The sequence below is a fragment of the Dama dama genome, chromosome 6, assembly GCF_033118175.1.
Source record: "Dama dama isolate Ldn47 chromosome 6, ASM3311817v1, whole genome shotgun sequence".
NCBI classification, from domain to species: Eukaryota; Metazoa; Chordata; class Mammalia; order Artiodactyla; family Cervidae; genus Dama; species Dama dama.
In genome coordinates this window covers 16,054,749-16,069,380 of record NC_083686.1, presented here as the reverse complement: position 1 = coordinate 16,069,380, position 14,632 = coordinate 16,054,749, and the positions used below count along the sequence as shown (strand labels likewise).

Genomic DNA, 14,632 nt, shown 5'->3' with positions numbered 1-14,632 from the left:
TTGAATACCTGGAGGTTTTTGTCTGAATATCCAAGAGGCAGCATTAACCTGTGAGCAGGGAGCATGGCCTAGGTGGGTCGCTTGGTGTGTCTGGCTTACCAGAGTGTGTGCCAGCTCCTCCGGTACCAATAATTTGCCACTTGGCAATTCCCACCCTCTCTTTTCAGTCTTGATGGCCCCTTCCACTTTGGAATACCCGAGAGCTGTTGTCCCTGTTTTATCAGGCGAGTGCCATCAGTATATAGGACCCAATTAGGGTCTGGAACCTTGAGTCCTTCTTTAAAACAAACCCCGGATACCTTACCTCCTCTTTGTAGATCTGTGCCTTCTTCTTCGACATCCGGTAACCTGCTTTCATCAACAGCTGGAGCAGTGCATTTGTCCCTTTCCAGCATTTTCCCTTGGTCTCAGGCAGCCAGCAGCAGGTCATCCCCCTATTGTAGGAGCTGACATCCATACTCTTCTGGATGGAATGAGTCCAGATCAGAAGCCAAGGCTTCCCCAAAGATGGCTGGGAAGTTTTTAAACCCTTGTGGGGGAGTTCAGATGAGCTGTTGTTTGGTGCTCCCCACTGCATCTTCCCATTCAAAGGCAAAGATGGGCTGTGACGCGGGGGCGAGGCGTATGCAGAAGAAGGCATCCCTGAGATCTAGGCAAGTGTACACTTTAGTCCTCGGTGGGAGGAGGCTAAGTAAGGTATAGGGGTTTAGAACAGTGCGGTGTAAAGTCACAGTAGCCTGGTTGACTAGCCTGAGATCTTGTACAGGCCTATAGTCCTGTCCTCCTTCCCTGTTGACTGGCAGGATTGGCGTGTTCCAAGCCGACTGGCACTCTATTAGAATGCCTGCTTGTTTCAATCTATTGATGTGGGGCAATATGCCGGTTCAGGCCTCCATCCGTAGCGGGTACTGGCACTCTCTAACCGGATGGTGCCTGGTTTGAGTTCCATTTCACTGGGGCGTGATGTTTAGCCAGCCTGGGGGGAGGGGGAGTTGTCTTCCACCCAGACCTCAGGGAATAATTGAGTTAGCTCCCTCATGCTCTTCTGGCCCACCCAGTTCTGCCTTCAGAGGCTCATGCAACCTCCACTCATCTTGGGTTGGTATTGAGAGAGAGGGCAAATAAGTCATAGAGTCCGTCCAGAAGGTGGGCCTCTCCTCAGGGGAGAAAGTCACTTGTGCTCCTAGTTTGGAGAGCAAGTCTCTTCCCAACAGGGGTACTGGGCACTTAGGAACGTAGAGGAATTCATGAATCACTTGGTGCCCCCCCCCCCCATCTGACATTTTCTGGGCTGGCAAAACGATTTAATCATCTCTTCTCCCGATACCCCAGTTACAGCGGTAGTCTTTTTGGACAGTGTTGCCACAGGTTTTGTTACTACCGACAGTTCTGCTCCTGTATCCACCATGAAGTCAATGTTTTGGTCCCCCACTTTTACGGTTACCATGGGCTCTCGGGGACCTGATATCTCTGAGCCCTGGCAGCCCTAGTTAATTTCCAAGTCAGCAAGCCCTGCAACTGTGGGAGCTTCCTCTTCCTTCCTTGCCTTAGGGCATTCATTCTTCCAGTGGCCAAAAGCTCGGCGCCAGGCACACTGGTTTGGCTGTAACGGGCCCAGGGCCTCCCTTGGGACCGGCTGAAGGACTGTCCTGTCCCTGGGGCAGATGAGGTTTTCTGGAGGGCCCGAGATAGACTTTCCCAGAGCAGCAGCTTGCACTGTAAGTCTCTTGTCTGTTCTCTTTCGTTCCCTCCAGCTCTCTGGCAGAGCGCGGTCTCTGCTTAATTCCAACGTCTCCCTCCCCCTCTTGTCAGTACTCACCGGGAGAGGCGGGTTATAGCTTGGGCGGTTCGGGTGGAGCCAGATCCTGGAAGTGTTGGCCAGAGGCTTCTGTCACCGGGATCGGAGCCTGCCCAAACGGCGGCTCTACGAACTCCGAGAGAGCTGGCGGAGGAGCAGTGGCTGTTGCAGAAACTTCACCTGGCCCTGGATCGGGCATTAAGGCGGCCTCCAGTCCTGGTGAAGCACTGGGAGGCAGGCGTGTCATTATCCAGTATGGGGGAGGGGTCAGGTCATCCCCGTCCAAATCCTGTAGAATTTCCTTTTTTATCATCAGTCAATTTTTGTGCCCTTAATATTTTTCCCTTTCCCTTCTGGATACAGAACCTTGTCCAAGTAGGAGGGTCTCAAGCTAACCCTAGCCATGAGTCAATAGATGGATATTGACCCAGGTGTCCTGGCTCTTCTGTGACTACTGTGTAGATTGCTTCCACTATTTTTAAGTTCACGGTGTTCTCTGGTGGCCATCCTGCTCCCATAGGGGGCCATTCGACCTCACAGAGTATGTGGAGGCAGTTAGGCTTCATCTTCACCCCATAGTCTCCTCTTAATCCCTTCTTTAAAATTTTCACTCCAATACAGTTGCCTTAGATTCACTTCACCCCATCTTGCTTACCTTCTCGGACCTTCTTCTACATTTCCTTTTCGTTCTGTCTGCGAAGTTCTCAGTACCCTATGTACTTCTGATATTTCCACTCAGTGACACTTAAATTGCCATTCTGCCTCCTTCCTAATTGGGGTGAGAAGAGCCTTACCTGCCATATCCCAGAGGGAGAAGGGGGATCAGCGTGTCTTCGAGACTCTGCCTTGGGCCCGCCGGCGTAATAAACTGCACTCCACTATCTGCATTGTCCTTCTGAGTGAGTTTGTTTCCCGGAAAGCATGGCTATAACATTTGGTGCATGGGCCGGGAAACTCCTCGCTTTGAGGAGACAGGTCTCATTTGAGGCCACCCCGAGGCTTTGTAGCTTGAATCTCCTAGAGGGGGGAAGGCGCCTCGCCCCTCTGGAAGGATTCTGCTTCTCAACGCCCAGACCTTTCACGTCAGCAGGTAGTGGACGGCAGCAGGGGAACTGAGCGCTCAGGTGAGGAGGAACCCACCCGGCAGGGTGGAAGAGGGGGCCTGATCACCCCCCTGGGAGGGACTAGAAGGAGCGGGGACCCACAGGAGCCTGGAATAGGCAGGCGGCGATTGCTTGGTACACAGGTCGGCGAGCGTGCTAGGGTTTAGGAAGGAAATTTGTGAAGGTCATTTAGGAGGTGTGTCCACGCCGTCTCGGGGAAAATTATTACCAAGCTATCGCCAGGGGATTTTTAGGATAAGAAACTGGTCCTTGTATGCTCGTATTCTGCCCTCCCCTAGGAGGTGTCCTGTCTGCTGTGAAATTCTTGACCCCCTGGGAATTGTTAGGCTAGAAGGAGGGGGAAACAGAAGTGAGTATGAATTGGCTTTTCCGGAGATGGCCTGGGACATGAGATATTTAACCCATCTGTGTTTTCATCCGCACCTGATCAAGCCCACCAAGGCAGAATGGACTTTAAGGGAGAAACAGTCTCAGACCATGTGATATTCTGTCTCTGCTTTTTAATATGCTATCTAGGTTGGTCATAACTTTCCTTCCAAGGAATAACTGTCTTTTAGTTTCATGGCTGCAATCACAATCTGCAGTGATTTTGGAGCCCAGAAATATAGTCAACCACTGTTTCCCCATCTATTTGCCATGAAGTGATGAGACCGGATGCCATGATGTTAGTTTTCTGAATGTTGAGCTTTAAGCCAACTTTTTCACTCTCCTCTTTCCCTTTCATCAAGAGGCCCTTTAGTTCTTCTTCACTTTCAGTCATAAGGGTGGTGTCATCTGCATATCTGAGATTATTGTTGATCAGTCACTAAGTTGTGTCCAACTCTTTATGACCCCATGGACTACAACACTCTGGGCTTCCCTGTTCTTCACCATCTCCCAAAGTTTGTTCAAATTCAAATCCATTGATTCAGTGATGCCATCCAACCATCTCATCCTCTGCCCTCCTTCTCCTCCTGACCTCAGTCTTTTCAAGCATCAGGGTCTTTTCCAATGAGTCAGCCCTTCCTCTGTAACTCAATTTTTAGCCATTATGCCCACTGTGCAATATTTTGTAATGCACACACAGTCGCTCTGAAATTCAACAGCCTTGATCAAATCCTGGTTCCACCTTTTACCTTGTGACGTTCAGCAAGTTACTTACTTGTGCTTTAGTCTCCTCCTCAGCAAAATGGTGGTGCCTACCTCATAGAATGCTGTGAGTTTTAAGTAAAAGGAGTGCAGATAAACTGCTTGTACCCATGCCTGGCATACATAAATACAGCCTCACTATTATCATTTTTCAGAGCACAGAAAAGGTATGCTGTTTTCTTCACTTTTAGAATTTATTAATATTTTAAATTACTAGAAAATGAAAACACATGATAATTGAGTTAAATAAAGTGGAAGAGGACAGGTACTCAGAGACAAGCAAAGATTTGTAAGGCTAAGTCTAGATAAGGATTTCCATTCTGTGATTTGGGGCTGTATAACTGCTGCTGCTGCTGCTAAGTCGCTTCAGTTGTGTCCGATTCTGAGCGACCCCACAGACGGCAGCCCACCAGGCTCCCCCGTCCCTGGGATTCTCCAGGCAAGGACACTGGAGTGGGTTGCCATTTCCTTCTCCAATGCATGAAAGTGAAAAGTGAAAGTGAAGTCGCTCAGTCGTGTCCGACTCTTCGCGACCCCGTGGACTGTAGCCCACCAGGCTCCTCCATCCATAGGATTTTCCAGGCAAGAGTACTAGAGTGGGGTGCCATTGCCTTCTCCAGCTGTGTAACTAACCTTATGTATTTAATCTCTCTCAGTTTCATAGCTACCATGTATATTTATTATGGAAATAAGGGAATACATGTCAACAACAGTGCGTGTTAGGTACTTAATGCCTGAATGAATGTTGGGGGCTCTTGGCTTTTAGTTTGTTGCTATACTTAAGAAAATTCTTATCATACAGGCAAGCCTATGTGTAACAGGGGAAAAAAAAGAAAACCAGAGTACCCTTCTAAAGCAAAACTTACTGTATCCTTTATCACCTCCCTGAGTTTTGGGGAACAAAGGAACCCTGATCAGAAAAGAATGTTTGACTGTTTTTCATTACTGCATAAAACTAAATCTTGGAAGTTTGGTTCTCATGTGTAGCACACATTGAGGTTGAACTGGAACATCTTTAATAGATTTTCTGCTGGATTTAGGGAGATACCTTAAGTATTAATAATGTGTCAGTCCAAAAAAAAAAAAAAAAAAAAGAAGTGAAAAATCAGATAGATAAGATTTATTCCCTAATGTTAGCATTATTTTTTTATTTAATTTATAAGTGCCTCTGAAAGGCTATCTCCTTAATTTTGGCAGGATAGAATCCAAACATTCCAGGCAAGAAAGCATGAAAGAGCTCCATCGAGAAACAGTCAGTGTTCTTCCTTCATGGTCAATTTTCAAGCTTTGTTATTAAAATACTAAGAGTTTCAAATCATTATCACCACTTCATAAAGTATTGGACACTGCTGGGAGTGACAGGAAAGCCAGAGATCAGTGATTCCGACATCTAACATACCATTTTCGAGAAACTGCTTGTTGCAGTCTACAAACTCAGCTAATTTCCAATTGTTTTATAGGCACTTAAATATTAATATCGGATCATGCAAGCCTTTTTCCTCAAAGGAACATGTTAGTGCTAGACTGGATACCAGGTGGAGAATAGTTTCATTTGTTGTGTTTTTGTTTCTGCCTAGGCTAAGAATATTCTCTTTAGTAGCAAGTGTTTATTGCATGGAATGTGATGGTTTTACTTTACTGAATCCATACATAAATTATTTTACTGATAGAGAAGTAAAGCATATGTTCTTATTGTTAAATCCTGAACTTAACGGTTTTGAAATAATTCCCCAAACATTCCAGAGTCTTACATAGTTTCAACATGCACCACTAATTTTTCTTCCCCTTTTATGAAACTCATTAGGCCATTAAAACCTTTCAGTAATATTCATCCCATCTGGGAACATTGGAATCATATTTTCTTTGGCTCCTTTTCTTCCTCTTTTCTCATTGGTTGGTTATTTTTCCAAGTTCCAACTCATATTAGTGTATTTTAGAGGCATTGTCCCTTAATCAGTGGGGTACGAAGGATAAAGAGTGGGGGATATTCAGCCCCAAATGCATGCACAAAGAAATGCATGATTTGTAAGTATCTAAAAACAATGAATAAAACTAGCCAAAATGGTTTTGATTTTTATTACCCCCATGTGCTGCTAATTCTAGACAATATGTAATCAGATACTCATTCCTGTTAGGAAAAATCACTATGACCCTGTCTCCTCACTTGTAGAACATAAAGCTTCATAATTCAATTTTTTTTTCTTTCCAGTAAATTAATAGTTTAAGATTTTAAAGAGCAGACACTGTCTGAAATATTTTATATGGGTAAAAATCCTGTGTCTCTTTTCATGATAAACCATGAAGGTGATAAACCACCTTCATTATAATCATGGCATCATCACTTGACTGAAAACAGAAGGTGCCCTTTTATTTCAAAAAGAAAACAAAAGTGAAGAGAGGGGAATTCTCTTGTGGTCCAGTAGTTAGAACAAAGAAGTAGTAATAGTTGTTGTTCAGTCGCTAAGTCGTGTCCAACTCTTTGCCACCCTATAGACTGCAGAGAACCAGGTCTCCCTGTCCTTCGCTATCTTCCAGAGTTTGCTTAAACTTACATAGTAGGAACAGATGAATTTTTCAAATTCATTGTGATCCTTTATTTCTCCAGGCATTTTTGGACAGAAACTGGAAGATACTGTTCGCTATGAGAAGAGGTATGGGAACCGCCTGGCTCCGATGTTGGTGGAGCAGTGTGTGGACTTCATCCGACAAAGGGGGCTGAAGGAGGAGGGTCTCTTCCGACTGCCAGGCCAGGCTAATCTGGTCAAGGAACTGCAGGATGCTTTTGACTGCGGAGAAAAGCCGTCATTTGACAGGTAGATTTCACGATTTTACTAAGAAGGAGACGCTCTAACTAAACTGAAAGGTTGCTATAAGCTGAGATGGCATAACTTGAATTGAAATTGTCACAGTTTAGAAGATGAATTATATGACCTCGCAAAGATGGATTGTGATTATTAAGTTACAGAATCAAAAATGTGGTATTAGGTGTCTTTCTCTGCTATGCTTTTCCCCCCTTAAAACATTATTATTTATTCTTTTCCTTTGGTCTCACATCAAGTATTAAACTTGGGCATTGGAAAAGTGAATTTTTATTTTTTATTTTTTTGAGGAATGCAAAGTATCTTTTTTTTTTTCATTTATTTTTATTAGTTGGAGGCTAATTACTTTACAATATTGTAGTGGTTTTTGTCATACATTGACATGAATCAGCCATGGATTTACATGTATTCCCCATCCTGATCCCCCCTCCCACCTCCCTCTCTACCAGCTCCCTCTGGGTCTTCCCAGTGCACCAGGCCCAAGCACTTGTCTCATGCATCCAACCTGGGCTGGTGATCTGTTTCACCCTAGATAATATACATGTTTCGATGCTGTTCTCTTGAAACATCCCACCCTCGCCTTCTCCCACAGAGTCCAAAATTCTGTTCTGTACATCTGTGTCTCTTTTTCTGTTTTGCATATAGGGTTATCGTTACCATCTTTCTAAATTCCATATATATGTGTTAGTATACTGTAATGTTCTTTATCTTTCTGGCTTACCTCACTCTGTATAATGGGCTCCAGTTTCATCCATCTCATTAGAACTGATTCAAATGAATTCTTTTTAATGGCTGAGTAATATTCCATGGTGTATATGTACCACAGCTTCCTTATCCATTCGTCTGCTGATGGGCATCTAGGTTGCTTCCATGTCCTGGCTATTATAAACAGTGCTTCGATGACCATTGGGGTGCACGTGTCTCTTTCAGATCTTGTTTCCTCGGTGTGTATGCCCAGAAGTGGGATTACTGGGTCATATGGCAGTTCTATTTCCAGTTTTTTAAGAAATCTCCACACTGTTTTCCATAGCAGCTGTACTAGTTTGCATTCCCACCAACAGTGTAAGAGGCTTCCCTTTTCTCCACACCTTCTCCAGCATTTATTGCTTGTAGACTTTTGGATAGCAGCCATCCTGACTGGTGTGTAATGGTACCTCATTGTGGTTTTGATTTGCATTTCTCTGATAATGAGTGATGTTGAGCATCTTTTCATGTGTTTGTTAGCCATCTGTATGTCTTCTTTGGAGAAATGTCTGTTTAGTTCTTTGGCCCATTTTTTGATTGGGTCATTTATTTTTCTGGAATTGAGCTGCAGGAGTTGCTTGTATAATTTTGAGATTAATCCTTTGTCTGTTGCTTTGTTTGCTATTATTTTCTCCCAGTCTGAGGGCTGTCTTTTCACCTTGCTTATAGTTTCCTTTGTTGTGCAAAAGCTTTTAAGTTTCATTAGGTCCCATTTGTTTAGTTTTGCTTTTGTTTCTAATATTCTGGGATGTGGGTCATAGAGGATCCTGCTGTGATTTATGTTGGAGAGTGTTTTGCCTATGTTCTCTTCTAGGAGTTTTATAGTTTCTGGTCTTACATTTAGATCTTTAATCCATTTTGAGTTTATTTTTGTGTATGGTGTTAGAAAGTGTTCTAGTTTCATTCTTTTACAAGTGGTTGATCAGTTTTCCCAGCACCACTTGTTAAAGAGGTTGTCTTTTTTCCATTGTATATCCTTGCTTCCTTTGTCGAAGATAAGGTGTCCATAAGTTCGTGGATTTATCTCTGGGCTTTCTATTCTGTTCCATTGATCTATATTTCTGTCTTTGTGCCAGTACCATACTGTCTTGATGACTGTGGCTTTGTAGTATAGTCTGAAGTCAGGCAGGTTGATTCCTCCAGTTCCATTCTTCTTTCTCAAGATTACTTTGGCTATTCGAGGTTTTTTGTATTTCCATACAAATTGTGAAATTCTTTGGTCTAGTTCTGTGAAAAATACTGTTGGTAGCTTAATAGGGATTGCATTGAATCTATAGATTGCTTTGGGTAGTATAGCCATTTTGACAATATTGATTCTTCCAGCCCATGAACACGGTATATTTCTCCATCTGTTTGTGTCCTCTTTGATTTCTTTCATCAGTGTTTTATAGTTTTCTATGTATAGGTCTTTTGTTTCTTTAGGAAGATATACTCCTAAGTATTTTATTCTTTTTGTTGCAATGGTGAATGGTATTGTTTCCTTAATTTCTCTTTCTGTTTTCTCATTGTTAGTATATAGGAATGCAAGGGATTTCTGTGTGTTAATTTTATACCCTGCAACTTTACTATATTCATTGATTAACTCTAGTAATTTTCTGGTAGAGTCTTTAGGGTTTTCTGTGTAGAGGATCATGTCATCTGCAAACAGCGAGAGTTTCATGTCTTCTTTTCCTATCTGGATTCCTTTTACTTCTTTTTCTGCTCTGATTGCTGTGGCCAAAACTTCCAAAACTATGTTGAATAGTAGTGGTGAGAGTGGGCACCCTTGTCTTGTTCCTGATTTTAGGGGAAATGCTTTCAATTTTTCACCGTTGAGGGTAATGCTTTCTGTGGGTTTGTCCTATATAGCTTTTATTATGTTGAGGTATGTTCCTTCTATTCCTGCTTTCTGAAGAGTTTTAATCATAAATGTATGTTGAATTTTGTCAAAGGCTTTTTCTGCATCTATTGAGATAATCATATGGTTTTTATCTTTCAATTTGTTAATGTGGTGTATTACATTGATTGATTTGTGGATATTAAAGAATCCTTGCATTCCTGGGATAAAGCCCACTTGGTCATGGTGTATGATTTTTTTAATATGTTGTTGGATTCTGTTTGCTAGAATTTTGTTAAGGATTTTTGCATCTATGTTCATCAGTGATATTGGCCTGTAGTTTTCTTTTTTTGTGGCATCTTTGTCTGGTTTTGGAATTAGGGTGATGGTGGCCTCATAGAATGAGTTTGGAAGTTTACCTTCTTCTGCAAGGAAAAGTGAATTTTTAAAATAGCAGTCTTCTCTTGTTTGATGTTTCTTTGAATTCTTTCAGCTAAAGAATATTTAAAGTGTTGATCAACAGCTTGGGATATTGACACTGTAATTAAAAGCATTGTGTCTTAAATATATAGCCCCACCCTAATCTAGAAAAGATTTGCAATCCTTGGTGCAATTTAGAAAATAATGAAAGTTCCAGCAAAGAATGTGTAAAGCACCCATAACTCCACTAATTGAGTTGAGCACTGACAATATTTTGTTAATTACCTCTTCATTTTTTTTAATTCAACAGAAACAAGTTTTTTTTCATATCAATAGTTGCAAAACGCCCTTATGCCAACATATTCTAATTTAGCATCTGATTGTTGGCAAACTCTATAAGCATAATTTTTAATAATTGTTTCAGTCTGCAGCTATGTCACATATAACTACTTCAGTAATGTTGAACATTTATATTGTAACTTTTCTTACTATTAGAGGTAATTGTGTAGTGTACTTTCTCTTTGAAAGTATAGAATTATCACATGGATAGACACAGGTCTATAGAACAAATAGACAAGAAGACTCTTGAATACTTGATACAAGGTAAGGGAAGCATCGTTGAGAGTATGGGTTTGTGCTAATAATAATTTTTTAAAAATCATGTTAACTCATTTGATGTCCTTTTACTGGTCACATTAACAAAATCCTGAACAATAATACTACTCAGTGCTGGCAAGGTGTGTTGAAGTAGGCACCCTCATGATTAGCGTAGATCATTGTAGTCTTTCTAAAGAAATTTGGTAATATATTTCAAGACCCCATAAGGAAAACCTAATCCTAGAAAAAAAACAAAATCTGTGCAAAAATTGAAATGCAGAGTTGTTTCTTACAGTCTCTATAATACTGAAGAATGAACACCAATCTATTGTCTCTAGCAGTAGTGTGATTAACATAATAAAATGTTGCTTAGTTATTAAAATGTTCAAAAAATGCTAATTGTATAATGATAAATGGAAAAATAAGACAGGTAAATTAATTTTACAAAAAAGTATCACAGTTTATAAAGATTCATAAATCCCTTTGATAGAAAATTAAATGTGAAGGTAAGGAAATGAATTCAAAACTAAGGTCAGAGAATACATTTGCAGATATACTTTTGGTGGGGGACCCTCATGTCTTAGTCTATACTTTGAAAAAAATAAAGTTCAGTGGTTCCATAGTTCAGGCCTGTTTAGAATATGTAAACAATGGTTTATCTAGGAGAAATATAAAGTTTTGTGCTAAAATTAGAAAAAAGTTTGTCAATGGAATTCTCATAATAAAATATCACATTATGAGAAAACAATATTCTGTGCAATGAACTTCATACGACACTGATAAATTTCAATGACCTTTTTCTTTGTATTTGTGTAATGGTCTCAGTACACGCAGATGACCCTAATAGTAAAGTTTATTTATTAAAAATTCTCCTGACATAAGCATTTTAAGTGTGTTTCTGATAACAGATCTTTGCTAAATGTGAGAATAAGGGTCTATTTTATATGTCTTAGGGTACTTGTAAGAAGAGATGTGCCCTGTAAGTAATTATTTCCTGATAACTATAGGCTAACAATAAACTTTATATAAAATATGATCCCAATTGCAAAAAAAATTCATTTTTTTCATAAAATGCATTAATGCATTGAGACCAAAGAAAATATAAGAAAAGATAAACATTAATTTTGTGTAATGATGAGGAACGTACTCCCCTTTTTTATACTATAAATTCAGTAAACCTTACTTATTTTTTTTCATTTATTTTTATTAGTTGGAGGCTAATTACTTTACAATATTGTAGTGGTTTTTGTCATACATTGACATGAATCAGCCATGGATTTACATGTATTCCCCATCCCGATCCCCCCTCCCACCTCCCTCTCCACCCGATTCCTCTTGGTCTTCCAGTGCACCAGGCCCAAGCACTTGTCTCATGCATCCAACCTGGGCTGGTGATCTGTTTCACCCTAGATAATATACATGTTTCGATGCTGTTCTCTCAAAACATCCCACCCTTGCCTTCTCCCACAGAGTCCAAAATTCTGTTCTGTACATCTGTGTCTCTTTTTCTGTTTTGCATATAGGGTTATCGTTACCATCTTTCTAAATTCCATACATATGCGTTAGTATACTGTATTGGTCTTTATCTTTCTGGCTTACTTCACTCTGTATAAGGGGCTCCAGTTTCATCCATCTCATTAGAACTGATTCAAATGAATTCTTTTTAATGGCTGAGTAATATTCCATGGTGTATATGTACCATAGCTTCCTTATCCATTCATCTGCTAATGGGCATCTAGGTTGCTTCCATGTCCTGGCTATTATAAACAGTGCTGCAATGAACATTGGGGTGCACGTGTCTCTTTCAGATCTGTAAACCTTACTTTTACAATCAGAAATTTAATCAGAAAGTTCTTTCAGTTAATTTCATGCTGCACAAAAATGTCTTTATCTTTTAATTTCTGAAATGTATCTACAGAAGCTGCCTGTTCCCTAGAAAATCTGTAGAAGGGACTTACAGAGAGTATTTCAGCATAAGGGACGATATGATGATGTTACTAGCCTGCTTTGAGAAAAAGGAATGTCATTCATTTGCTCAGTCAGATTTCTACCCTGGTATATGAACTGACCCCCAAATATTGTGGCATCAGCAAGAACAACCAATCACTTGTTCGTAAATCAGCAATTTAGGCAGGACTTGGTAAGGATGTCCTCATTTCTCCAACACGTGGTGTTGATTAATATAGATCAGTTAAGTCTGAAGGATCTAAGAAGGCATCACTCACATGTCTGGAGCATTATCTGAGTTGACTAAGCTAGCTGGGCTTCCAAGGTGGTGCCAGTGGTTGAGCAACAGACGTTAAGAGACACAGGTTCGTTCCCTGGGTAGGGAAGATCTCCTGGAGGAGGTCATGGCAACCCACTCCAATATTCTTGCCCAGAGAATCCTATGGACAGAGGAGCCGGGTGGGCTACTGTCCATGGAGTCTCAAACAGTCAGAAATGACTGAAACAACTTAGCGTACACGGGAGGTAGCTGGAAGCTGTGTGGTCCGCTCTCTCTCTTTGAAGCCTCACATCCAGCAGAGCATCTCTTCATGAAACTTTAATCTCTATCAGATTATTCAGACTCAGTGACATTATGGCTCAAGGTTCTAAGGGAGTGAATATGGAAGCTTGTAAGCACTGCATTGATCAAAGCAAGTCACGAAACAGGGGCAGCCTAGATTTCAGGGAAGGGAAATAAACTCCAGAGCTTAATGGACAGAAGTGGCACACGTGTACAGGAAAGGAAGAATTTGTGGGATGTTATTTTAGGAGAAAATCACGATAGCTTTAAAATCTAGAAATAAAGTGGAGTAAGTTCCCCAACTTTGTTCTTTACAAGATTGTTTTGTATATTCTATGACACTTGCATATCTCTAAAAAATTTAGTGTGTGTCAGTGTTTATGAAAGAAGCCTATTAGGATTTTGATAGATAGTTCATTGACTCTAGAAATCAATTAGGAGAAAAGTGACAGTGTAAAAATATGAAATCTTCTAATCCTTGAACATAGCCCATCTCCATGTGTCATTAGGACTTTTCATATTTCAGCAATGTTTTGTAATTTTCACTGTAAGATCTTGCTCTGTTTTGTTACATTCATCCTTAATGCTTTGGTGAGTAGCATTGTTTTTTATGTTTAATTTTCTTAATTATTCTGCTAGATTATATAAATATGATTTTTATAGAGATATTTTTTCCTACAAACTTGATAAATTTATTTATAAATGCTAGAGGATTGTGTTTTTTAGATCCTTTAGGATTTTCTCTATACATGATCTTGTTGACTGTATATAATGAGAGTTTTATTTCTTCCTTTTTGATATGCTTTGTATTCCTTTTTCTTGATTTTTTTTTTTGTCCTTGCTAAGAACTATTCTACAAGAATGGTGAGTGGACATATGTTTCTTATATGTAGAGGGAAGTTTTTAGTTTTTTGCTATTACTCATGATGGTAGCTATAAGTTTTGTGTATGTTGCCCTTTATCATGTTTGAAAATATTCTTTTGTTTCTGGTTTGCTAACGGTTTTAATAATGACTGACAACTGAATTTTATCAAACCGACTTTTTCCATATTTACTGTAGAAATCAAATGATTCTTCTGTTTAATTATGTTAATGAGGTGGATTTTAAATGTTAAGCCATCTTTGCACTCCTAGAATAAACCACTTTTGGTTGTGATGTATTAGTCTTAATATTTTGCTGTATCTGACTTGGAAGCAACTTGCTGAGGATTTGTGAACCCATATGCATCATGGTTACTGACTCAGCAGTTTCTTTTCTTGTAGTGCTTTTGACTACTTCTGTTATCAAAGAAATTCTGGTCTCAAAAGTAGCGGGAAAGTTACTCAATCTCTATTTTCAGAAAAAGTATATATAGGTTGTATCATTTCCTCCACGTATCTTGGGTAAAATTTACCAATGACGTCCTTGGAGATGAGATGAAAGAGGTTGATCCTGAACAATGTAGTAGGTTATAATAAGAAATGTCATTTTTATTCTAAGTGAAATGGAAATTCATTGAAAGACACTTAAACAAATGGAAAAAATTTATTTACATACTAAAGAGAAAAAACCACTCTGGGAGAGAAAACTAATATTTTCTACTAATCTACCCACAGAGCACTTCTGACACCAAACGTGTGGGTTTTCCACAACAAGCAAATTCTCCAGGTCTTGATGGTCGTGCACTGACTGTCCT

General features: G+C 40.1%; 1 protein-coding gene across 7 annotated transcripts in view; it reads left to right on the top strand.

The window, feature by feature from the left end:
- The window catches only part of ARHGAP24 (Rho GTPase activating protein 24), a 621,697-nt gene that overhangs the window by 561,430 nt on the left and 45,635 nt on the right, over positions 1-14,632 (top strand). For all 7 annotated transcript variants that reach the window (XM_061145608.1, XM_061145605.1, XM_061145603.1 and 4 more), the window contains one exon: positions 6,656-6,863. In XM_061145608.1, the coding sequence (XP_061001591.1) occupies positions 6,656-6,863 (208 nt within the window). The remainder of the gene's footprint in view (positions 1-6,655; positions 6,864-14,632) is intronic.